At 40.1% G+C, this 26,769-nt stretch overlaps 2 protein-coding genes across 19 annotated transcripts in view; one reads left to right on the top strand and one right to left on the bottom strand.

Moving 5' to 3' along the window:
- ZNF568 (zinc finger protein 568) overlaps positions 1-21,482 on the top strand; it is a 45,161-nt gene extending 23,679 nt beyond the window's left edge. For 11 of the 17 annotated variants that reach the window (XM_070557504.1, XM_070557515.1, XM_070557512.1 and 8 more), the window contains 2 exons: positions 140-235; positions 17,346-21,482. In XM_070557504.1, coding sequence (XP_070413605.1) covers positions 140-235; positions 17,346-18,928 — 1,679 coding nt within the window. In that variant the 3' untranslated portion in view covers positions 18,929-21,482. The remainder of the gene's footprint in view (positions 1-139; positions 236-17,345) is intronic. The other 6 variants (XM_070557511.1, XM_070557518.1, XM_070557516.1 and 3 more) reach the window with 1 other exon arrangement.
- Positions 8,427-26,769, bottom strand: part of LOC103543488 (5-hydroxymethylcytosine binding, ES cell specific) — a 70,912-nt gene continuing 52,569 nt past the window's right edge. Inside the window, exon 7 of one of the 2 annotated variants that reach the window (XM_070557620.1) lies at positions 8,427-9,209. The gene's annotated coding sequence lies outside the window, so the exon portion shown is untranslated. The remainder of the gene's footprint in view (positions 9,210-26,769) is intronic. The other variant, XM_070557610.1, reaches the window with a different exon arrangement.

Below are 26,769 nucleotides of genomic sequence, written 5' to 3'. Positions count from 1 at the left end.
AGGCTAGTTACTTTGTGTCACTGTGGAAGTTCCTCCATCCTCATTCTTCAAAAGCCCTCAGTCCTCCAGGACTCAGCCCAAAATCTGGATGGTTGTCTCCAGCTTTAACATCTAAGTCTTTTGCTGTTTCCTGTAATAGGCTATGAAGTCACCAAACCAGATGTGATCTTCAAGTTGGAGCAGGAAGAGGAACCATGGGTGGTAGAGGAAGAAATGTTTGGGAGCCACTGTCCAGGTGAATAAGTGAAAAGGCAGTTCCAGATAAGAAAGCTACATGACATTTGTTCAGGAAGTTAATACCATTTCACATTTTCCAGGATTTTCTTAAAGGCCCTAGTCTTCTAGAGTGACAAATGGTATTAGTGAATTGGATTACTGTGACATTTCCAGATTCTGTTTTCTTTCTATATTGGAACAATTTTCAAATTTTAGAGGGCCAGTAGCTCCATCTGATTTCAGGGTGCCAACCTTCCCTAATTCATTTACAGCCTTACTTTCAGGACTTTTGTCCCTCTCTATGATCCTTAAACCCTCTCTTTCCTTTGTATTCATAGTTTTGTTTTCTTATGCATTCAGTATTTCATGGATGAGTAGTATTTTAGAAACATATTTGTTTCGCACTAGATTCCTTTTAATTTCTTGCCATTTTGAAAACGCTCAGATATGTTTTATAACAGTACTCGGATTTCCCGTTATGCTTCACACTCCTCACAATTCCATGTAGCTTTAAAAGTGTCTGGCTTAGAAATTGATGCCTCCTTCAAGCTTATTCCCACCTTCTATTACTTTAATTTTTTGAAAATAAAATCTATGCGCGCTTGGTTAAAAAATATAAATCGTCCAAAAGATAAATTGAAGAGTCTGTCTCCCTCTTATCCTTGACACTCAGCCCTTTCTTTTCCAGTTGCATGCACTTCTTTTTTGGAGTTGTGCTGGCTGCTCTTGATTGTTATTTTACTAAAAGAATTTTAGATTCGACTCTCTATTTCCAGAGGAAAAAACCTGTTGGACTCTATTGGGAATGTTAACTTTTGGAGATTTGACATCTTTATAATGTCAAGGTTTTCTATCCAAGAACATGCTCTGTCATTGTTCAGATCTATCTACTTTTGTGTCCTTCAGAAATGCTTTCCAAGTTTTCCCTTTATAGCTTTTATACTTTTCTTATTAAGTTTATATCTTAGTATTAGACAAGATAAAAAAAATCAGTACTATAAGAATTGTCAGGGAACCTATAAAACCATCTTATTTTAAGATGATAGGATTGTATCCCTGGAAAAGACAAGAGAATCAACTGAAAAAACACAACAGATAGTAAGAGAATCCACTAAGATGGTGGGATATTAAATTAACAAGTAAAAATCAATGACTTTCATTTATAGTTCAACAATCTAGAAGATATAAAGGAAGGGAAACCACACTTATAATCATTAACAATAAAGATAAAATACTGTTCTGGGCCTGGGCATATAACAATGTACAAACAAAGTCCTGTCTTCATAGAGCTTATAATTTAGTGGGAACAAGAGTCCCTAACGTTTTGCACATAGGAAGACATTTTTTTTTTTAACCTTTATATTTGCCTGATTCTTGGTTGTGTATAACTTTTTTAAGCCATACTTTCTTTCCTGGAGGTTTCTGTAGACAGTTCCTTGAAGACTTGGGACATCCTCTACTGTCTCCTGGCTTTGAATGTTGTTTGGAGAAACCTGAGGCCTGATTGTCCCCTTGCAGGTCACTTGGTTTGTTTGCCTTGGTTGCTCACAGGTTCCTTTTTCTTTAAAGCGTTAGAACTTTATGAGGCCTATTGATCAATGAGTATCAGTTTTTCTTTTCAACTTGTATATTCATGTTTTTTGGTTCTTATAGCGTCATTGTATAGATCTGATGCTGGTTCCTTTTACAATTATCATTACTCATCTTTGAATGAAGTTGTTTCTTGCTGGACCCACTATTTACAGGAGGAGAGTATTGAAGATTGTCCAGAAAAATGCTCTGAGCTAGTAGGAAGCCTTTGTTGCTCATATTGACCTCCTTTATCAACAATGTTTTGTGTTGAGTGTTGGTCTGCCCTTTACTTTTCCCGAATTAGAGACTATCAGTTGCATGCTTCCTCTAGCACTCCAGTATCTCTTCTACTCTACTGCGCCAACAGACTGCTTACCAGAATAATGACTATTTGCATCTCCCTGTTTAGCTCTGCCTTCCCTGCCTTTTCACAGGGCCAGGTGGAGACCATTATGTTCCTGCCACCAGTCTCAAAACATCTGGATCCCATTGTTGCAAAAAATGGCTCATTCATTCCCACAGGGTGTGCCTTCTGTTTTAGAGAACTCTGCTCACTGTGCTGTCTGTCTGACATAAGAAAGAACAGATACCGTCTCTGGGTTTCTTCCTTACTTGATCCAGTCTGTCCTCTGGTCTTTCCTTATATTCTAGAATTGGAGTTTAGCTGGCTTTTAGTTTCACTGAAGATGAATGATTTTCTTTTTCTGTTTCTTCATGTTTGCAGAGAGGAAAGGAGACAGAGATGTTTAATTTGACCGTGTTGAAACAGGAAGTCCTCTATGCTGTATTTGATCCCCTGGATCACACTTCTTGGAAATGTCTTCCTTCTTTGCTCCTCTGTAAAAGATTCTGATTTATCCTCAGTTCCTGTTTATTGTTTATTTCTGCTTTCTTTATGAAATGTCTTTTACATGACTTTTTTCTCCAGCCCTCACTGGACAGTATCCAAAACAGTTCTAAATTACATATAGACTCTTTTTCCTTTAAGTACCTTCATGATATAGGTGTGTTCATGCCTTTAAGTTGGTATTTGACTCCAGAAATGACAACACTGGAATATGTATCTTTAATGTCTCCAGTATTATGAAACTCTTCACATCTTTGCCTTTAATCATGAGTGCTCTTACCTATCCTGGTTTTAGCGGTTATTTAATTTGGAGCCTAATTTCCAGTACAGGCATGTGTCACTTAATGATGGACATGTTCTGAGAAATGCGTCGTTATGTAATTTTGTTGTTGTGCGAACATCATAGAGTGTACTTACACAAACCTAGATGGTGTAGCCTACTACGCATCTAGGCTCTATGGTTCTAATCTTATGGGACCGCTGTTGCATATGCAGTTCATCATTGGCCAAAACATCGCTATGCAGCGCGTGATTGTAAATGGTCCCCAACACTTCCAGTCATTATCGCCCCCCTCTCTGAGCTAACATTTAACTGTATGTCTACCCACGTGATTTGGAGTCTGAAAACATATACTGTCTTATATGTTTTCACACTTTGATACCTGAGATTTAAATTATTAACCTATCAAGAGAAAGTCTATGTCTTATTCTTCATGTAAATCATTCATGAATTGATTAATGTAGAGCTATATTTAGAGAGATGTTCCTTATGGCTTTTGTTGTTTTAAAACATTTCCTTGCAGACCTTCAAAGTAAATGCAGAAGAATTCAGGTTAAAATAAAAAGACAGGGAAGGGCCACATAAAATATTGTTGAAATCTTAAATTGCATGGGAAGCATTTATCTAGTAAATGAGTGAATCAGACAGAGAATACTTTAAAAGTTAGAAGGGCTGTAGATTGAGAAAGTTTTCTTATTTTTATTTATTTATTTATTTATTGAGGAAGATTAGCAGCTTGCCAAGCGTTGCCATGTCCGCACCTGGGATCCGAACCGGTGGACCCCAGGCTGCCAAGAAGCAGAATGTGCGCACTTAACCGCTGCACCACCGGGCTGGCCCCAGTTTTCTTATTTTTATTTTTTAACAGAGCTTGGCGTTAAAGCTGTTTTCCTGTAAGATCTGTAGATTCTTTTGTTTGTTTGTTTGTTTGTTGTTTTTGTTTTTGAGGAAGATTAGCCCTGAGCTTCTGCCAATCCTCCTGTTTTTGCTGAGGAAGACCAGCCCTGAGCTAACATCCATGCCTATCTTCCTCCACTTTATATGTGGGATGCCTACCACAGCATGGCTTTTGCCAAGCAATGCCGTGTCCGCACCCAGGATCTGAACTGGCGAACCCCGGGCCACCGAGAAGAGGAACGTGTGAACTTAACCGCTGTGCCACTGGGCCGGCCCATGTAGATTCTTAAAGACTTACAGAAAGTGAGAAAAACAGAACGAAAGTTTGGACAATAAAATCAGTATGACATGTTTGTGGGGTAAAATTAGAAGTGTAGCCCGACTGGAGGAAGGCGGCCTGTAAGGGATTAGTGAAATGGAGGATGGGTTATCTGTGTAGAGTCAGGGAGTTCTGAACTTTGCCAGCCTTCATGCCATCTTTTATAGTTTTAAGATTTTCTTGGTGATTTAGTTTAATTTTTTACCTTTTTTAATCACTAAAGCTATAGTTTTGCCTTGTGCCTGGTGGCAGCAAGGTTACAATGGTCAGTTACAAGCAGGGGCTTATAAGATAACTGAATATAAAGCTTAAAAAATGTCCAATTATCTGCATTTTAAGTTACCCACAGTTGATGGAACTCTAGAAGTACAGAAAACCAGTGTAGAGCTAATAATGTGGAAAAGAATGTTATGATTTTGGGTGACAGTATGTCAGCCATGAAGAACGAATAGAAGCAAAACACAAGAGGATTTGGTGGTAAGGACCATTTCATTGTGTAGAAATGAACATAGAATAAAATGATAGGACCTGCTCTTAGAGCACTGCAGTGAATCAGATCTTGAACAAAGATGGTTTGCCTTCTGATATTTCCATTGGATGCTTGTGCGCCATGTTCTTTAAGCACGTATTAGAATGAACTGCAGTTAGGTGGAGAGCTGGAGCTATCTCCATAGTTATTACCAATTTGGGGTTGGGTTTAGTTTGGACAGGCCAAGCTTCAAGTGTTTTTATGCAGAAATAGGGGAATTACAACGTTATGAAAATTAATTTTCAGGGCCGGCCTGGTGGTGCAGCAGTTAAGTTCGAACATTCCACTTCTTGGCGGCCTGAGGTTGCCAGTTTGGATCCCAGGTGCGGATATGGCACCACTTGTCACGCCATGCTGTGGTGGGCGTCCCACATATAAAGTAGAGGAAGATGTGCGCAGATGTTGGCTCAGGGCCAGTCTTGGAAAAAGAGGAGGATTGGCAGTAGTTAGCTCAGGGCTAATCTTCCTCAAAAAAAAAGAAAAGAAAATTAATTTTCCTGTGGTCTGCAGAATTGACAAGAGATAGACTTCTCAGGATCATATGGCAGTTAATCTAGGCAAAAGTAATGAGAAGTTGGGTTATAATTTGCTTCTCTAAACCTAATGCTACTGTTCTTATTTCTCTTTTACATCATTTCTTTCCTTTTTAATATGCGGTTTTAATTTTTCTCAAAGTTATAGATCTACTTGTTTTAAAAAGCCATGGAATACAAGGCTTATAGCAGGCCCCCATTCTGACCTCACATTTTACCTTGTTTAGGCAATTATTTTCAACTTATGTAGCTGTTTCTTTTGGTATTGACCTCCATATTTCTAAATAAATGTGCTTATACTTTATTTTTTTAAAGCTCATGGAGGATGTGGTATTCTTTTCTTTTTTTTTTTGAAGGGAAAGGTTTTCCCTGAGCTAACATCTGTTGCCAATCTTCCTCTTTTTTTTGTTTTCCTCCCCAAAGCCTCAGTGCATGGTTGTATATCCTAGTTGTAAGTCCTTCTAGATCTTCTATGTGAGCCACCACCACAGCATGGTGTGGCAACTGACAGATGGGTAGCGTGGTTCTGCAACCGGGAAACCAAACAAACTCACCAAAGCATTGAGAGTACACAGAACTTTAACTACTAGGCCATCAGGGCTGGCTCAAATATGCTTATACTTAAAAAAAATTTTTAGGGGCCGGCCCGGTGGTAAAGTGGCTAAGTTCACACATTCTGCTTCGGCAGCCCAGGGTTCACTGGTTCGGATCCCGGGTGTGCACCTGTGCACCGCTTGGCGAGCCAAGCTGTGGCAGGGTCCCACATATAAAGTGAAGGAAGATGGGCATGGATGTTCGCTCAGGGCCAGTCTCCCTCAGCAAAAAGAGGAGGATTGGCAGCAGATGTCAGCTCAGGGCTAATCTTCCTCAAAAAAAATTATTTTATTATAGTCATTTTCAAGCATTCACAAAATTAGAATAGTATAAGGAATCCTCATGTATTCATCACTTAACTTCAACAATGATCAGCATTTTGCTAGACTTGTTTTATTTGTCTCCTCCAGTTTTGTTTTGGTTTTTTTTGCTGAACTATTCTACATTTCAACTTTAAATACTATTGTATGTATCTCTAACGGATAAAATTTTTAAAAATAACCACAATATTGCTATCACATCTAATAACATTAATACTAATTTCTTATCATCTTATACTTAGTCTCTGCTCATATTTCCTCGATTGTTTCAGAATGTCTTTTTATGGTTGTTGATTTGAATCAGGATCCAAATACAGATCAACACATTGCACTTGGTTGATGTAGCTCTCAGGTCTGTTTTAAGTCATAGAGTTCCTCCTCCTCCTCCCTGAACTCCTTTTTTCCCCACTGTTTTATTTGCATAGAATCCAGGTCGTTTATCTTCTAGAACAAGGGTCAGCAGTTTTTCTCTTTTAAGGGCCAGTCAATAAATAGGCTTTGTGGGCTATGTAAAATCTTGGTTACATATTCTTTCTCTCTCTTCCTCTCTAACAACCCTTTAAAAATCAAAAAAACATTCTTAGTGCAAAGGCTCTACCAAAACAGGCTACAGCTGTTATTTGCCAACCCTGGTTCTAGAATGTCCTACATTCTGGATTTGGCAGTTTGCTTCCTCATGGTGTTAACATATTCCTTTATCCCATTTTTCCCATAATCTGGCTTTATTATATTCAAGTTCAATTCTTTCTTCATAGATGGTGCCATGTACATCTTAGTGCTTTTTATCCTGTCGTCTTGTCCCACTTTTAGAAATATTGATATTGATTGCTAGATTCATGTGTTGTGCATCAGAATCCAACTGTTTTAAAGATTCTTTTCAACCTTTCCCTTAAGGGATTTAGCAACCATCGTTGATCCTTGCCCGGATCCATTATTTTATTAAAGGTTCCTTCTGCTTTTCTTAGCTGAAATTCTCCCATAAGGAAGAACTCTTTGGGGCCAGCCCGGTAGCACAGCGGTTAAGTGCACATGTTCTGCTTTGTCGGCCCAGGGTTCGCCGGTTCAGATCCTGGGTGCTGACATGGCACCGCTTGGCAAGCCATGCTGTGGCAGGTGTCCCACATATAAAGTAGAAGAAGATGGGCACAGATGTTAGCTCAGGGCCAGTCTTCCTCAGTAAAAAGAGGAGGATTGGTGGCAGATGTTAGCTCACGGCTAATCTTCCTCAAAAAAAAAAAAAAAGGAACTAGGGGCTGGCCCCGTGGCCGAGTGGTTAAGTTCGCGCGCTCCGCTGCAGGCGGCCCAGTGTTTCGTTAGTTCGAATCCTGGGCGCGGACATGGCACTGCTCATCAGACCATGCTGAGGCAGCGTCCCACATGCCACAACTAGAAGAACCCACAACGAAGAATACACAACTATGTACCGGGGGGCTTTATGTACCGGGGGGCTTTGGGGAGAAAAAGGAAAAAATAAAATCTTTAAAAAAAAAAAAAGGAACTCTTTCATCAACTATTTGATTACCCTGAAATACAGTTTTTATAGGCCAAGAAAGAGAAATACTTCATTTTTTTCCTTCAAAAACTTCTAGAATAATGATTGGTGCCCTAGCAATCTCCAGTTTGCCAAGTTAAATTGTTATAAATTTGTATAATTTGAGCATCAAAATAAATAATATGTAGTGCATATAAATGTATTCTTAATAAATATCATTTATTTTAATGCTCAAATTGTCTCTTTAGCCAGAGGATTCTTTGACTAATTTTGCAAACTTCCTGCTCCAGACATGGAAATACCTATTTCTTTAAAAACCCTTGCTTCCTGGGACTGGCCCCATGGCCGAGTGGTTAAGTTCGCGTGCTCTGCTGCAGGAGGCCCAGTGTTTTGTCAGTTCGAATCCTGGGTGCGGACATGGCACTGCTCATCAAACCACGCTGAGGCAGCGTCCCACATGCCACAACTAGAAGGACCCACAACGAAGAATATACAACTATGTACCAGGGGGCTTTGGGGAGCAAAAGGAAAAAAATAAAATCTTAAAAAAATAAAACAAAAAAAAAACCCTTGCTTCCTTAAGTAGGAAATGATATTTGGGACCACAATCTAGGCACTATGGTTGCTCATTAGTACTGGGTTATTATTGCTTCTAGAGGTTTTAAGTGGACAGAATTAGGACAAATGCACTTTTTTGAAAATATATATTTTTTTAAAAGATATGTGTTTATACTGACACATCCAATTAAAATTAAAGAATATAAGGTTGTTTCTTACCTTTTTTGCTTTGTATTCGTATCTTTTATACTGAAGATCTTGACTTCTTATTGCGTTAAAATGTTTATTTGTTTAATCTACATATATTTCTCAACCTTGGCACTGCTGACATTTTTGGGCCAGATAATTCTTTGTTGTGGGGGACTGTCCTGTGCGCTGTAGGATGTTTAGCAGCATCCCTGGCCTCTACTCATTGATGCTAGTAGTACCATCCCCTTATATCCCCCCTTCCCCAAGTTGTGACAATCAAAAATGTCTCCAGAGCTTCCAGACTTTGCTATATGTCCCTTGGGGGTCAAAACTGATCTGTCTTCCTCCCTTTCTTTCTCTAAGTTTCTTTATATATATATTAGTTCCAAATTAACAATAATGCCAATATTACTACTAACAAAAAGACTATTGAATGTAGTTTAAGATTTCTCTGCAAGTATTTTTTTCTCCTTTAGGATATACTCAAAGTACTACATTTAAAGCCATTTGAAGTAATTCTTCTCTGTGTGATTATGGCCCTAACTTGATATGTAGATTTACTTGTCTCCATTTGTTTTCCATTTTTAGGAGTTGTTCTGGCTTTTTTTCTCCTTTTTTGATTTAATTTTTTTCATTATGTAAGATATTTACATGCTTCCAGTGTCAAAACTGTAAAACCAATCAGAGATATCATGCTTCCATTCAGAATATATACGTGAAAAAAAAGTCAATGTGCAGGCAGCCAGCCCTGGTGGCCTAGTGGTTAATTTTGGCATGCTCTGCATTGGGCAGCCCACGTTCAGTTCCTGGATGCGGACCTACACCACTCATCCGTCAGTGGCCATGCTGTTGTGGCAGCTCACCTACAAAAAAAAGAATATTGGCAACATGTTAGCTCAGGCTGAATCTTCCTCAGCAAAAAAAAAATAATAATAATCAATGTGCAGAGCAGCATTTAGAATATGCTACCTTTTTTGTAAAAAAGCATGGGAGGAGTGTGTGTGTATATATTTAAAGAATATAAAAATCATTCAAAAATTAAGAAAAATGTCTACCTGTAAGTCCACTAGTGTAAGTTATACTACCAGTGCCGCTTCTCCTTTCATTTTTCTCTAAATATAGGTATATACAATTTTTGGCTAAATCAGTTTTCACTGCTTACTTAGTTCTGATAGTTGATACACATGGTCCTAGACTTATGCATGTTTTAGCTTAGGACTTTTTGACTTTATGATGATGTGAAAGAGATACACGTTCCTTAGAAACCATACTTCAAATTTTGAATTTTGATCTTTTCCCGGGTTATCAATATGCATTATGATCCTCTCTCCTGATGCTGGGCAGCGGCAGTGAGCCGCAGCTCACAACCAGTACACTTACAACCATTCTGCACCTGTACAGCCATTCTGTTTTTCACTTTTAGTACAGTATTCAATAAATTACATGAGATATTCAGCACTTTATTGTAAAATAGGTTTTGCTTTACATGATTTTGCCCAAGTGTAAGCTAATGTAGTTGTCCTGAGCACAATTACATTAGTGTTTAGGGTAGGCTAGGCTAAGCTATGATGTTGGGTAGGTTAGATGTATTAAATGCATTTTCAACTTACAATATTTTCAACTTACAATGGGTTTATTGGGATGTTACACCATCATAAGTCAAGGAAAATCTGTATATCATTACTACTGAGCCAAGAAATGACTATTAATTACATATCCTTATATAACTTTTTGTCATTCTTACAGTTACTACTTGCCCAATTTTTCTGTTTGCTTTGTTTTCTATATATTTTTAACTTTAATAAGACTCTCAAAATATTCGTTTAAATAAGAAATCCATCAGTGTCATTAGTTTACCTCATTTTTTTAATTTCCATAATAGTTTACATCAATGTAAGATTTCAGTTGTACATTATTTCTTGTCTGTCACCATGTAAGTGCTCCCCTTCACCCCCTGTGCCCACCCCTTACCCCCCTTCCCCTGGTAACCACTGAACTGTTTTCTCTGTCTTTGTATGTGTTTATATTCCACATATGAGTGAAATCATCTGGTGTTTGTCTTTCTCAGACTGGCTTATTTCTCTTAGCATAATTCCCTCTAGGTCCTTCCATGTTATTGCAAATGGGATGAATTTGTCTTTTTTACTGGCTGAATACTATTTCATTGTATATATACGCCACATCTTCTTTATCCAGTCATCAGTCAATGGACACTTGGATTGCTTCCATGCCAGGGCTATTGTGACTAGTGCTGCATTGAACATAGGGGTGCGTGTTACTTTGGATTGTTGATTTCAGGTGGTTTGGGTAGATACCCAGTAGTGACATAGCTGGATCATATGGTAGTTCTATTTTTAGTTTTTTTGAGGAATCTCCATACTGATTTCCATAGTGGCTGCACCAGTTTGCATTCCCACCAGCAGTGTATGACGGTTCCCTTCTCTCCAAACCCTCTCCAACATTTGTTATTTTCAGTCTTAGTGATTATAGCCATTTTAACAGGTATAAGGTGGTATCTTAGTGTAGTTTTGATTTGCATTTCCCTGATGATTAGTGATGTTGAACATCTTTTCATGTGTTTATTGGCCATCTGTATCTTCTTTGGAAAAATGTCTGTTCATCTCCTCTGCCCAATTTTTGATCAAGTTGTTTGCTTTCTTATTGTTCAGTTGTGTGAGTTCCTTATGTATTATGGAGATTAACCCCTTCTCAGATATATGATTTACAAATATTTTCTCCCAGTTGGTGGGTTGTCTCTTTTTCTGATCCTAGTTTCTTTTGCCTTGCAGAAGCTCTTTAGTCTGATGAAGTCCTACTTGTTTATTTTTTCTTTTGTTTCCCTCGTCAGAGAGGACATGGTATTTGAAAAGATCCTGTTTAGTTCGATGTCAAAGAGTGTACTGCCAATATTATCTTTCAGGAGTTTTATAGTTTCAGGACGTACCTTCAAGTCTTTGATCCATTTTGAGTTTATTTTTGTGTATGGTGTGAGATAATGATCTACCTTCATTCTTTTGCGTGTGGCTTTCCAATTTTCCCAACACCATTTATTGAGGGGACTGTCCTTTCTCCAGGTATGTTCATACCACCTTCATCAAAGAATAGCTGTCCATAAATGTGTGGTTTTATTTCTGGGCTTTCAGTTCTGTCCATTGATCTGTGTGCCTGTTTTTGTACCATTACCATGCTGTTTTGGTCACTATGGCTTTGTAGGACATTTTGAAGTCAGGGATTGTGATACCTCCAGCTTTGTTCTTTTTTCTCAGGATTGCCTTAGCAATTCAGGGTCTTTGATTGCCCCATATGAATTTTAGTATTCTTTGTTCTATTTCCCTCAAGAATGTCATTGGGACTCTGATAGGGATTGCATTGAATCTGTAGATTGTTTTGGGTAGTATGGATATTTTAACTCTGTCTGTTCTTCCACTCCATGAGCAAGGAATCTCTTTCCATCTCTTTAAGTGATTGTCATTTTCTCTCAGGAATGTCTTATAGTTTTCATTGTATAAGTCCTTCACCTCCTTGGTTAAATTTATTCCTAGGCACTATATTCTTTTAGTTGCAATTGCAAATGGATTGGGTTTTTTTAGATTTTTTTTTTCCTTTTTCTCCTCAAAGCCCCCTGGTACATAGTTGTGTATTTTCAGTTGTGGGTCCTTCCAGTTGTTGCACGTGGGATGCCGCCTCAGCATGGCTTGATGAACGGTGCCATGTCTGCTCCCAGGATTTGAACCAGCGAAACTCTGAGCTGCCGAAGCAGAGTGTGCAAACTTAACCACTCGGCCACAGGGCCAGCCACATGGAATTGTATTCTTGAGATCTCTAACTTCATTATTGGAGTATAGGAAAGCAACTGATTTTTGTAAGTTGACTCTGTACCCTGCAACTTTACTGTAGTTGTTAATTATTTCTATTAGTTTTCTGCTGGATTTTTTTGGATTTTCTATCTATAAGATCATGTCGTCTACAAACAGCAAGAGTTTCACTTCTTCACTCCCTATTTGGATTCCTTTTATTCCTTTCTCTTGCCTAATTGCTCTGGCCAAAACCTCCAGTACTATGTTGAATAAGAGTGGTCAGAGTGGGCATCCTTGTTTTGTTCCTGTTCTCCGGGGGATGGCGCTCAGCTTTTGCCATTGACTCTCATGTTGGCTGTGGGTCTGTCATATATGGCCTTTATTCTGTTGAGGTAATTTCCTTCTCTCCCCATTTTGTTAAGAGTTTTTCTCATAAATGGCTGTTGGATTTTGTCAAATGCTTTCTCTGCATCTATTGAGATGATCATGTGGTTTTTATTCCTCAGTTTGTTGATGTGGTGTATCACGTTGATTGATTTGCGGATGTTGAACCATCCCTGTGTCCCTGGTATGAATCCCACTTGATCATGATGTATGATCCTTTTGATGTATCGCAGAATTCAGGTTGCCAAAATTTTGTTGAGAATTTTTGCATCTATGTTCATCAGCAATATTGGCCTGTAGTTCTCCTTTTTTGTGTTGTCCTTGTCAGGCTTTTGTATCAGAGTGATGTTGGCCTCATAGAATGTGTTAGGAAGTGTCCCATCGTCCCTAATTTTTTGGAATAGCTTGAGAAGGATAGGTATTAAATCCTCTCTGAAAGTTTGGTAGAATTTCCCAGGAAAGCCGTCTGGTCCTGAGGTTTTATTCTTTGGGATGCTTTTGATTCCTGTTTTAATCTCTTTCCTTGTGATTGGTCTATTCAGATTGTCTGTTTCTTCTTGACTCAGCTTTGGGAGGTTGTAAGAGTCTAAGAATTTATCCGTTTCCTCTAGTTTATCCATTTTGTTGGCATATAGTTTTTCATAGCATTCTATTATAATCCATTGTATTTCTGTGAAGTCTGTTGTTATTTCTCCTCTTTCATTTCTGATTTTCTTTATTTGAGCTTTCTCTCTTTTTTTCTCTGTAAGTCTGGCTAGGGGTTTGTCAATTTTATTTCTCTTCTCAAAGAACCAGCTCTTTGTTTCATTGATCCTTTCTACTGCCTGTTTTGTTTTAATAGCATTTATTTCTGCTCTGATTTTTATTATTTCTCTTCTGCTGACTTTGGGCTTTGTTTGTTCTTTTTCTAATTCAGTTAGGTGTAATCTGAGATTGCTTATTTGGAATTTTTCTTGTTTGTTAAGGCGTGCCTATATTGCAATGAATTTCTCTCTTAATACAGCTTTTGCTGTATCCCATATGAGTTGGTATGGCATGTTATCATTTCATTTGTCTCCAGATATTTTTTGATTTTTCCTTTAATTTCTTCAGTGATCCATTGCTTGTTCAATAGCATATTGTTTAGTCTCCACATCTTTGTCCCTTTCTCAGCTTTTTTCTTGTAATTAATTTCTAACTTTACAGCATTACGATTGGAGAAGATGCTTGTTATTATTTCAATTTTTTAAAATTTATAGAGGCTTGCCTTGTTTGCCAACATATGGTCTATCCTTGAGAATGTTCTATGTGCACTTGAGAAGAATCTGTCTTCTGCTGTTTTTGGATGGAGGTTCTATATATGATGATTAAGTCCAACTGTTTTAGGTTTTCGTTTAATTCCATTGTTTCCTTGTTGATTTTCTGTCTGGATGATCTGTCCAAGGATGTGATTGGGGTGTTGAGGTCCCCTACTATTATTGTGTTGTTATTAATAGCTTCTTTTAGGTTTGTTAATAGTTGCTTTGTGAACTTTGGTGCTCCTGTGTTGGGTGCATAGATATTTATAAGCGTTGTTTCTTCTTGATAGAGTGTCCCTTTGATCATTATATAATGTCCCTCTGTGTCTCTCCTTACCTGCCTTATCTTGAAGTCTACTTTATCTGATATAAGGATTGTGACACCTGCTTTCTTTTGTTTGCCATTAGCTTGGAGTATCGTCTTCCCTCCTTCACTCTGAGCCTGTATTTGTCATTGGAGCTGAGATGTTTTTCCTGGAGGCAGCAAATTGGTGGATCTTCTCTTTAATCCATCTCACCACTCTGTGTCTTTTCACTGGAGAATTCAATCCATTTACATTGAGAGTGGTTATTGATGTATGAGGGCTTAATGCTGTCATTATATCACTCATTTTCCGGTTGTCCTACATTTCCTTTGTTTTTCGTCCTGTGTGTTTTGGTCTGCCCATTGAATTATGTAGTTTTTTATGATGTGTTTCTTTGCTTTTTCCTTATTTATTTTTTGTGTCTCTGTTCTGCTTTTTAGTTTAGTGGCTACCCTGAAGTTTGTATTCCAACTCTCGTGTATAACATAGTCCATTTTCTGATGGCCTCTTATTTCCTTAGTCTAAATTGATTCAGTCCCTTTCCTCCTCCCCTCCTAAGTTATTGTTCTCATATCTTATTCCAACTTGCTTTGTGAGTTTGTGGTTAAAGTGACAAAATTGTCTTTGTTTTTGGTGTTTTCCTTCCCTTTAGCCTAATGCTATAGTTGAATAGTTGCTATCCTATTCTGATTCCCCATACTCTGTGTTTTGTGACCCCTTTCTCCCTTTTTTTATTTTTTCAGGTATGAGGCCTTTCTTGAGGATTTCTTGTAGGTGGGGGAGTCTTGTGGCTATGAAGTCCCTTAGCTTTTGTTTGTCTGGAAAAGATTTAATTTCTCCCTCATATCTGAAGGATGTTTTTGCTGCATAGAGTATTCTTGGCTGAAGATTTTTATCTTTTAAAGTTTTGAATATGTCATTCCATTCTCTCCTAGCTTGTAAGGTTTCTGCAGAGAAATCTGCTGAAAGCCTGATGGGGTTCCTTTGTAGGTTATTTTCTTCTGCCTTGCTGCCCTGAGTATTCTTTCTTTGGCATTCATTTTTGCCATTTTTACTACTATATGTCTTGCAGTAGGTCTTTTTACGTGGACAAATCTAGGAGATCTGGAAGCTTCCTCCACACATATTTCCCTCTCATTCCCTAGATTTGGGAAGTTCTCTGCTTTTATTTCTTTGAACAAGCTTTCTGTTCCACTCTCCTTCTCTTCACCTTCTTGAACACCTATAATTCTTATGTTGCATTTCCTCATTGAGTCAGATATTTCTCAGAGACTGTCTTCATTTCTTTTTAGTCTTAGCTCTCTCTCCTCTCTCTGGAGCATTTCAACATGTCTGTCTTCGATTATGCTGATTCACTCCTTTATGGTGTCCACACGAGCATTCAGGGAATCTGTATTTTGTTTTATCTCATTGTGTCTTTCATCTGTAATATTTCTGATTGATTCTTCTTTATAGTTTCAATCTCTTTTGTGAAGTAGCTCCTGACCTCATTGAATTGTTTCTCTATATTCTCTTTTACCTCACTGAGTTTTTTGATGATAGCTATTTTGAATTCATTGTTGTTTAGCTTACGTTTTTCTGTATCCTCAGGACTGAGTTCTGGGTGCTTGTCGTTTTCTCTCTGGACTGGAGATTTAATGTAGTGTCTGATGTTGGAAGGCCGGGACTTTCCCATTGTGATATTATTTGGTCATAATTATAGCCTGTCACCACTGGGTGGGGGTCGAGAGCCGCATATTCTGAGCCCTCTGCCTTCAGCTGAGATGGTGCGGCCCTGTGTGGGTCAAGGGAGCATGCCTTCTCCTGGGTGCAGTCCCAGGTTTCTGGATCACCTCTCCCTATCTGGTCTCCGGGGGTCTTGGTTTGATGAGGTCACCCTGCGTGAAAGCTTTCCCCCATTAGAGGGCTTCCCTCTAGGCTGCAAGGGCCCTAGGAAGTCCTGGCTGATCCTGCAAACGCACAATCCCTCCTCCACTCCTTCCCTCACAGAGCTGCCAGTGGCAGCCACCACAGTCTTTAGGGGAGGGAGCGAAGTTCTCTCTTAAACACTGTTCCAGCTCCTCCGAAGGAGGGCTACAGCCTCTGCACCCGCCATCATGTGGCTTCGTGCCTCGCTGAGGTTTTTGTGTTGTTAGGATATGTTTTGTTGGAGTATTGTTGTCCCTTTTTCTTATATGTTGAAGGGGAGAAAGTCCTGGGCAAGTTCACTCCACCATGATGCTGATGTCACTCTTCTAGTTTACCTCATTTTGATGCATGGAAAGATAAAAGGGAAATTCTGAAAATCTTGTAGCTCACAATTTTTAATGCTTGTTGAGTAGGAGATGTACTGTAGAATGGTTGAATTAGAACCCAGGAGTTTTTTGTGGAATCCCAGATGCCAGTTCTATAGGACTTTTATTTTTAATCTTTCCATATCCTACCTGCAGGTACATGCCCGTATTCATGAGATTAAGGAACAGAAACTGATTCGAGGGCTCACTAATCAATATATAAATGTTCACATAATCTCTCATTTTTTAGTATAAGGCCTTTCCTCTGCATCTACTTTACTTGTTACTAAGTCTAGAGCCTCTATGGTTCATTTTCTGAATCCTCTAATTTTTGAGCTTGTCCAGTATTTTGTGGTCAAATCTCTTTGTTGCTTGACATTTTCATCTTCATAGTACTTTGAATTCTTAGCTTTGTTATCAGTTAACAGTTCCCTATAGTCCTTTTATCTTCCAGTATTTTGTTGAAAGCTCTTATTCACGCTCTTTTACACTCCCATTTCCTTTGTCCTTATAGGTTTGACCCTTTATTCTTTTACTGTCATTTTAATGGAATTTTAAGCAGGAGGAGAAATTAAACATATACATTCAATCCATTGTATTAAGTCACAGAAGTTAATTTTATCCTCTAGTCGTTTGACTCCCTATCCAGTCATTTATGTATTCGCCATTTCATCTTAATTATTCTATTAATTTTACTGATTTCTTCATTGTATAAGTACACTTTTAAAATCAGTGAAAGCTACTTTGGGCCTATAAATGTCAGTTTTTTCTCTATAATATTTTCTATAGGAGTTAACTTCTCTAACCTTAGGAACTGGGGACATTTGCACTTGGATTTCTTTCATAGTGGGAGACTAGAGCCAGCATCAAAGATCAACCTCACATTAGCAAATTTCTGAAATGTTATTAATAGTATAGTAGTAGGAAAATTCAAAAGTAATAATTTTTGGTCCTCCATTTTAGAAGTTTGGGAAGTTGATGAGCACATCAAGAAGCAACAGGAAACACTTGTGAGGAAAGTCACATCCATCTCCAAGAAAACTCTGGTCAAGGAAAATGTCATTGAATATAAAAAAGTTACAAAAATATTTCCTCTGAGCTCAGACATTGTTACTTCAAGACAAAGCTTCTGTGAATGTGACTCACTTGATAAGGGTTTGGAAGATAATTTAGACTTACTTAATTATGAGAAGGCCTGTGTAACAGAGAAAAATTATGAATGTAATAAGTATGGGAAACCATTTTACCATTGTTCATCCCATGTCGTAACCCCCTTTAAGTGTAATCAGTGTGGACAAGATTTCAGCCATAAATTTGACCTCATCAGGCATGAGAGAATTCATGCTGGAGAGAAACCCTATGAATGTAAGGACTGTGGAAAAGCCTTCAGCAGAAAGGAAAATCTTATTACACATCAAAAAATTCATACTGGGGAAAAACCATATAAGTGTGATGAATGTGGAAAAGCTTTCATTCAGATGTCAAACCTTATTAGACACCAGAGAATTCATACTGGGGAGAAGCCGTATGCGTGTAAAGATTGTTGGAAAGCCTTCAGTCAGAAGTCAAATCTCATTGAACATGAGAGAATTCATACTGGAGAAAAACCCTATGAATGTAAGGAATGTAGAAAATCCTTCAGCCAAAAGCAGAATCTTATTGAGCATGAGAAAATTCATACTGGGGAGAAACCTTATGCATGCAATGAATGTGGTAGAGCTTTTTCGCGAATGTCATCTGTTACTCTACACATGAGAAGTCACACAGGAGAGAAACCTTATAAATGTAATAAATGTGGAAAAGCCTTCTCTCAATGTTCAGTGTTTATTATACATATGAGAAGTCATACAGGTGAGAAACCCTACATATGTAGTGAATGTGGGAAAGCATTCTCTCAAAGTTCATCCCTTACTGTACATATGAGAAATCATACATCTGAGAAACCCTATGAATGTAACGAATGTGGGAAAGCCTTCAGCCGGAAAGAAAATCTCATTACACATCAGAAAATTCATACTGGAGAAAAACCTTATGAATGTAATGAATGTGGGAAAGCTTTTATTCAGATGTCAAACCTCATTCGACACCAGAGAATTCATACTGGGGAGAAACCCTATGCATGTACAGTATGTGGGAAAGCCTTTAGTCAGAAATCGAATCTCACTGAACATGAGAAAATTCACACTGGAGAGAAACCTTACCATTGTAATCAGTGTGGAAAAGCTTTCTGTCAGAGACAAAATCTCCTTGAGCATGAAAAAATTCATACTGGAGAGAAACCATTTAAATGTAATGAATGTGGTAAGGCCTTCTCTCGAATCTCATCCCTTACTCTTCATGTGAGAAGTCATACAGGGGAGAAACCATATGAATGTAATAAATGTGGAAAAGCCTTCTCTCAGTGCTCGTTACTTATTATACATATGAGAAGTCATACTGGTGAGAAACCCTTTGAATGTAATGAATGTGGGAAAGCCTTCTCTCAAAGAGCATCTCTTTCTATACATAAGAGAGGTCATACAGGTGAGAAACGCCGAGAGTACTAAATGAGGGAAGGCCTTGTCTTAAGTTCAACCCATGCTTTACTTAACTTTTGAAATATCTTGGCATAAACTCAAAAAAATGAACAAGATCTTTATGGAAAAATTCTGAAGCTTTATTAGAGGGCCTAAGACTTGAATAAGTGGAGAGAAATATCATTTATGTAGATGTAAAAACTCTATCATAAAAATATCAGTTATCCCAAAATTAATCTATAGACTTAATATAGTTCCAAACATCTAACAAGAATTTTCTAGGATCTTTACAAAATGATTCTAAAATTTGTGTGAAATAGAAGTCTATGGATTGCCGAGACTATTTTGAAAAAGAACAGAGAGGACACACCTTCTACCATATACTACACATGTTATAAAGTTATGGTCATTAAATACTGTGTGTGGTTAGTGCACGAATAGGTAAGTAAACAGATTTTACAGAACAAAATGCCTAGAAATAAGCCAATGAATATATGTGAACGTGCTGTATATTAGACATGACATCATGAATCAGTAGGGAAATGACAGCCTACTCTGTAAAAATTGGAGTATTTGACTCTCCATATTGGGGAAAATAAAATTACATACAACCTTACAACATATAAAGAAACAGAATTCCGAAGGATTTGAACTTGTAAAAGCCAAGCTCTGAAATTCTTGGAAAGAAGTACAGGATGCTGTCTATGACTTTGAGGCAGGGAAGCATTTCTTAAAAGACAAAAGGACTCTGCAGTTTCACTTAATGGATATACATCCTGAAGAAACTCACAGGTATGCATAAGAAATATATATATTTTAATTGAAAACAACATAAATATCAATGGGGTAATGGATGAATAAAATGTGATGTATTCAAGTAATGGAACAATATACACAGTTAAAAGCAATGGATTAAATCTGTCTTTTGTACGTGGGTAGTTATCTAAAACAATGTTGAATGAAAAAAATCAAGATCCGGATGAAACGTATTGTGTAATGACATTCATGTAAATTGGAATGAAATCATTCATAAAGAACAGAACTATGTTTTTATTATTGAGATATGTATGTAAACTATTTAAAATGAACTAGGAGGAAACATACCAAATTATTTGTTAGTGGTGTTTCTGGCAGGAGATTAGGATTGAGGGTGTTGATCAAAGGGGGTTTTTAGCTTTACTTGTAATTTTTATGCCTTAAAAAAAAGATTGGTAGCGTGTAAAATAAATCTTAAAAGTTAACGATACGCAATGGTAATATGGATGTCTTGTCTTAATAGTGTTTTTGTAGTTATTTCTCAGAATTTATAGACTAGGGGAAGCCTATGCCCATAGAAAAAACATTATAATGGGTTCATATGCCCTATCAGATGCTGAACTATTTTATCAAAAACATTTTCAGAAAATTAGTAAATAGAAGTGATAGTTCTATTTACAATATAAAATAAAATTATCATGTTTTATCAATCTTATCCTTTTTTTTTTACATTTTAGTATTTCTTAAAATGAGTCATCTTTCAACCAATTATGTCTTAGATTCAAGTAAATATGTAATTATTAAAAGTTTGAAAGTCAGATGGCACTGTGACAAATCAAATGTGATTTTATTTACTATTTTACGGCATCATAGTCTACTAATGATCCCTACTATCTCAGTGTGTCTTGTATTATTTGACAATGGATTTGTTGGACTCATAGCTAACTAATTAGTAATACGTTTAGAGTCATTGTGGACAGAATATTTTCTTGAGAAACTGACTCTGTGAAATTAGTTTTCTTGCCTTGCAAGTTTCCATTCAACCAGCATAAGCGTTAACATCATTATTAATTATTACAGTATTTTGAAATGAGAAAGCCTTTTATTTTCTTGAGGTGGTCATAAGCAATTGTGTAAAATTGCTTCACTCTTAACCTACAGATCATTTTATTCCTTCCACAACCCTGGACTTACACAACCTGTCTAGTTTTAGTTGGAAGCAGTGGTCTCAGACCCGGAGCAGTAATAACAGAGTTCCTCTAAAAGGATCTCATTCTAACAACACATGAACCAACTGTTACATAAGGTAATTTTTTATTATGCCATGATATATTCTTGATATATAGAAAACTATTAGTGCCTTTTTTTTTTTTCTTGAGGAAGATTAGCCCTGAGCTAATATCTCTGCCAATCTTCCTCTACTTTGTATGTGGGATGCCTCCACAGCATGGCTGATGAGTGGAGTAGGTCTGCACCCGGGATCTGAACCCCTGAACTCCAGGCTGCCAAAGCGGAGCACATGGAACTTTAACCACTCAGCCACAGGGCTGGCCCCTATTAGTGCCTTTTAAAAAAGGAGATCAGGACTGGGGATTGTGATCAAAAGGGAACTTTGGTGTTGAATGTTTGACTGTCAACCATATTTTTTTGAAGCTGATTTCACAAAACTTAAATCTTTCTCTAAACTAGAGTTGTGAAATACAAGCATGACTACCAATTTTGAGTTTTATTAGCTGTTTTTGCAGATCAACAGTGACTTACAATTGTAAATAGCAGGGACTGATTCTTATGAAAAAACAATTTACTAAGACTTAAATATCTAAATGAGTATTGTCATTTTATAGTCTCTTCCTTAATACATTTTGTGTGAAATCTAGTTTTGCCAGCACACCTAATTTTTGTAGATTTCTTTTTAAAAATCGTTTTCAAAGTTCATGTATTACTTACGTAAGAAAACCTGTGTAAATAATTTTATTTGCAAGACTTTTTTGTCTAAACTCATTTTTCTCTCTGATTTATTTTTTTGTGTTTATTTGGCTCATACTTCATTTAACTCCTTTGCCCGTTTCTTTACATAGCTTTGGAGTCAACAGAAAAAATTTCAATTTCACTTATGGTCAATGAGGACCACCTTAGTCGACTCTTTTGGCCTTTCCCAGTACAAGTGACTGTGCTTATTGTGTGAGATAAATGCCTCAGAGTAAACCTGAATCTCAACTTTAGGAAGGGTGTGTTACTGATCACCTGTCAGCAAGAAGATGATCTGGTCTCTGTAAGTTAATTTTTTTTCTTATCTTAAGGAGTAGAAATAAGGTAGTAAGCGACTGAGATAACATCTGAAAAAAATCATTAATCAAATCATGATAAATGCCTCTGTACTAGATACACATGAACTGCTGCCTGGAGAATTCCATTCTAGATTTCAAACTTCATTTGAAGTTTGCTGATATGAAAGATGAGGAAGAGAGAAATAAAGAATAATTCCTACATTTTTATGGAGAGGAACTAGCTGGTCAACCATTTGCTAAAAAAGCAGCAGACTAGGGAGAAACATTTTGGGGTAAAGATTGGGGGATGGAATTGAGATCTATTGTGGATGTTCTTTAAGCTTGTGTTTCCCAGAAGTCGACTAGAGATGAGGATTCCTATGCAAGTAATTTATTAAATAAGTGCTCCCAATAAGAAGGGTAAGGGCATAGAGGAGGCAGGACAGGAAAGAGGAATAAGTCAAGAGTGTGATCTCAGCCATAGTCCTGCCATGAGTCATTTCAGCCTGATCACTATGGGAACTCTCGAGTGTAAGCTGTGCCTCAGAATTGTCAAGATTCTCCCTCAGGACTGAAGCACTTGTGCTGCCAACTGCTAAGGATTTTGATTGCTGACAACTCACAGCTAAGTTCCTGTGTAGGAATTGCTCTTGGATGAAGGGAGCTGCATTGTGCAAGGTTACACTGCCTGCCTGAGGGTGACGTGGCTCCCTGTGCCTCCATTTAGAAGTCTGAGAACCACCCCAATTTTAGAGCTCCCCAAGGGATTACAACTACCTCACAATTCAACTTCACCCAATTCTGTTTCCTCATTCCCTTTAGGATAATATTCCCAAGAGCTCTTCCTAATAAAACTCATAAATTTCCATCTCAGATTCTGTTTCCCAGGGAACCAGAGCTAAGACACCGGGGCATTTTGCAACAGCAGTTCTCAAAGTGAAATTTTAAAAATATATTTTTTAATTCATTTAAAAACAAACTCATTACATGTTAACATAAATAAGATTTTATGAAAAGTGATTATTTTCAAAAACAAGCATACTTCAAGAGTGGCATCGTTATACAGTTTTGCAAATAGCTTTGATGGTTTAATTAAAGACACCTGGGTTCTCATCCTTGATTCTGGAGTCAGTCTATAGCAATGTCATATGTGGTGTACACTGGAAAACTCTACACTCATGAGAGAATGAGAATCAAAAAGGAAAATAAAGTCTTGGAATTCTTATGAAAATAACTTACACCTTAGGGACCCCTAGGAATTCCCAGACCACTCTTTACGAACTGTTGTTTTGACAGCAACCTTTCTGCACAGGTCATGGCTTCCATTCTTTGTAAGTCACAGGGATACCTTTTTATCATTTCCTTTGTTCACTTGGTTTTTAAACCCAGAAAAGAGATTTCCTACCCTGCCCAGACTAAGTATTTCCCTTCTGTGTCTTTTACCTATGACTGAACTGATGTTTGAACCTCCCCTATACCTATCCACGAACCTGTCTTTTGGCACAATTCACATCAAATAAAAGGCCACCACTTTGCCGTTTGGGGTGTGATGACTTTTGGTGGACGTCCCTGGAGGTGGGGTGCTGCTGTCACCAGAACTTGGAATATAGAGTGGGAGGGGACAGAGCCTGGACGGCCTTTGAGGAAACTGTTACTGACAATCACAGGGGCCAGGAAGAATGCTTCATCAACCTGCCTCCTTTGAGAATGGCTAGAGCCCTTTCAAGATTGTCCCCACTGTGGAGGTGACAACAGCCTGTCCAGGGAACCAAGTGCCCACCAACACTCTAGGCCTGAGATGTATCTCCACAGTGAGGTCCTCTCTGGTCATGCAGAGATACTACCTGGAAAGGTGGTGGTTTTGGATGTGGGGTGACTGGGTGGGGGGTGCTTTCTGATTACTGGAAGGCACTCGTCACCTCCCCTCAACTCTCAGTTCTGCACCCACTCTCCTTTCCAGGAGCCCATCTTCCTGAAGTTGAAGCCAAGTCCAATGGTACATGTGCAGGCTAGAGGCCCTCTCGTCTCACAAGGACCACCACCATTGCTAAGTAACATAACCAGGAGGCTATGAGGAAGGAGGAGTGCCCTCTGGCGGAGCATAGGTGCAGGCACAGGATGTGGCAGGTGCTTTAGTGAGGTGGCTGTGGCCTATGATTCCCAGTGAGACCTTCAGATAATTGGACAGATGAAAGGAAGGTAAAAAGCAAGGAGGGGGGCAGCCCAGTGATATAGTAATTAAGATCGTATGATCCATTTTGGCGGCCCAGGGTTGGTGAGCTTAGAACACAGGCACACACCAACACACCACTCGAAGAGCCATGCTGTGGCAGAGTCCCACATACAAAATAGAGGACTATTACCCAGATGTTACATTACAAACAATGTTCTTCATTGAAAAGTAGAGGAAGTAACCAAGGGAAAACATAAGACAGCAGACTCAGGAGGGCAGCAGCAACAGGCGGTCCCTGCACAGAGCCACCGCCGGAGGGTGAATTCAATGCCTCAGAATCTCGGGGTCAAGGCCCTTAGCAAAGGGAGCTGGCACTGCAAGGCGAGAGAGGGCCAGTGGCCAGCACATGCATAGGGGATTGTCGGTCTTCCACACAAGGAAGCTGGGGTCCCGGAGGGGGTGGGTGGAGGGGCCTGGGGAGAGAAGGAAGGAAGGGAGAGGGGAAGGCGTGCAGGGCACCTCCCCCATCCCCTCCTAAGGTCCCGGAGATCGCCGATCTCTGGGCGGCTGCCTCCACCGCTGCCGTGACCCCCACCACTGCCACCCGCCGCCCCGGCCTCTGCCCCAACTGCCACCATCACCGCCACCCTGGTGGCAGCCTTCCCGGGTGTCGAGACCCGGGCACGCAGGGCCCCTCTGTGGACCCGAATCGGGACCGTAGTGGGTGGCTGTGGGGTCAGATGGGGGGTAGGGAGGGGTGAGATGCAGTGTGTGTGGGGGGGGGCCTGAAGATCCCCCGAGTCCCGCTCCAAGGGACGGTCAGGTCAACCACAACATCAACGGACCCAGGGACCAGGGACTCCCCTAGACGTGGGCAGAGGAGGCCTATGCCCTGGGGTCACAGCCACGGGTCCCTGCCTCTCCTAGGGCCTTCCAGGAAGGTGTCGAAAGCCACCCCACCCAGCCTGTCACCCCTCCTGAAAAGCACCACCTGCCCTCAGGTGGTACCTGGGCATGGCCGTCGAGGAGCTGGCCGTGGAGACCTAGACCAGGCATAGACCCTCGGTGGGCGCTTGGGCCACGGATGGGCATTCTCCTATCAGGCCTCTGTCCCCTCCACGGTGGGGATCACCCTGAAAGGGCTCTAGCCGTCCTCAGAGGATCCCCTTTGGAGAAGCAGTCTCTTCTAGGCTCGTGTGATGGTCAGGAAGGGTCTTCTCCAGGCCTTTCGGGGGCTCGGGCCCCTCCCATCGTGTTCCAAGTGGTGGCGAGGGCAGCACCCCACCTCCCGGGACACCCACCCAAAGTTGTCGGAGGGAAAAGCGGCGCGTTGTCCTTGACGTGAATGATGCCGAAAGACAGGCTCCTGGAGGGGTGCAGGGGGAGGGACGAGCGTCCGGGAAAGACACCGCGGCGAGACTCGGAAAGGAAGTGCTCGGTCTTGACAGGTCAGTCTCTCTTCTGAGTTGAAAAAACAAACCAAGCCAATTGGAATTGGAAAAGAGGAGGGTCCGTGACAGAAGCAGAACAAAAGCCACGGGCTGAGCAGAAGGGTTGAGGAACAGGAGAGGCGCCGCGGAAGGAAAAGTGAACCCACGGGGATCGAACGAGTGCAGCCAAGCGGAGGAGCACTGGATCACGGGAGACAGTGAAGAGCCAAGGCAAGCACAGGGGACAGAAAGATCGCATCGCACACCTGCGGCCTTGGGAGGCGGCAAGACTAGATGCAGAGAGTGTTTCTGAGGCAGACTCTGGAGATCCCCAGACTGACCACGATGACCCCAGCCAGGCTTTGGACCGCAAGAAGAACCCCCAGAGGGGTCACGATGGAGAATATCCTATCCAGGACCCAAGAGGAAACATGCAGAGTGTCCACCCAAAGTCTGAGAAGGTTGGAGACAGGGTCGACAAAGCCAAAGGAAAAAAAGAGAGAGAGAGAGAGTAAGGGCTTTCCGAGGAAAAACCCTGGTACCGAACAACTCCCACCCCCGCGAGGCCAACACCGCACTCAGCCCCCAGCGTCGGACTTCCCAGGGAAAAGAGTGGAAGCCAGAAGATGAAGTGCTGGTAGGCCAAAACACACCGCTCAACTGGCCATGGGTCAGGGGCGAGTAGACCATAAAGTCTGCAGGGGAGTCGGTCCTGCAGTCAGTCCCGAAGCGACTCTCCTCTTCTTGATCATGGGAGCAGGCTTAGGGATGATTGGAGCATTGGGGGAAGGGTAGTGGTAGGGTGGCCATACTAGAGTCCTGAGGACCTTCTCTGACTTCTTTTGGCCTTTTTCCTCCAACTGTAAAATGAGTTCCTGATCAGGTCCTCTCGTGTCCTTATGTTTGAAAAGGTGCCTCTCAGGATGGACTTGGGCGTCCTACAGCTGCCAGTCTGAAGCCATCAGCAAGCCAGGTGCACCTCAAGAAAACCCAGAAGAGACTTCAAGGAAGAAAAACAGTTCACACTCAGCCACGCAGTGAAACATAGCAACTCAGCAACAAGGTGACTGGAAGGAATGGGGACTGCAGGGTGCCTAGGCCCAGAGGGCAAGCCTCACCTCTGCACTCAGACCGGCAGCTCCACTGGCTTGGGCTGCGGCTCCAGTTGCCAAAGCCCTTGAGTGAACAAAGCCACCCAGAAGCACACAGGTAGTCCCTTCTTGGGGTCACTCAACAGACCCTTCT

The sequence above is a fragment of the Equus przewalskii genome, chromosome 9 (genome assembly GCF_037783145.1).
Source record: "Equus przewalskii isolate Varuska chromosome 9, EquPr2, whole genome shotgun sequence".
In the NCBI taxonomy this organism is placed as follows: Eukaryota; Metazoa; Chordata; class Mammalia; order Perissodactyla; family Equidae; genus Equus; species Equus przewalskii.
This window is presented reverse-complemented; position numbering and strand designations above follow the sequence as displayed.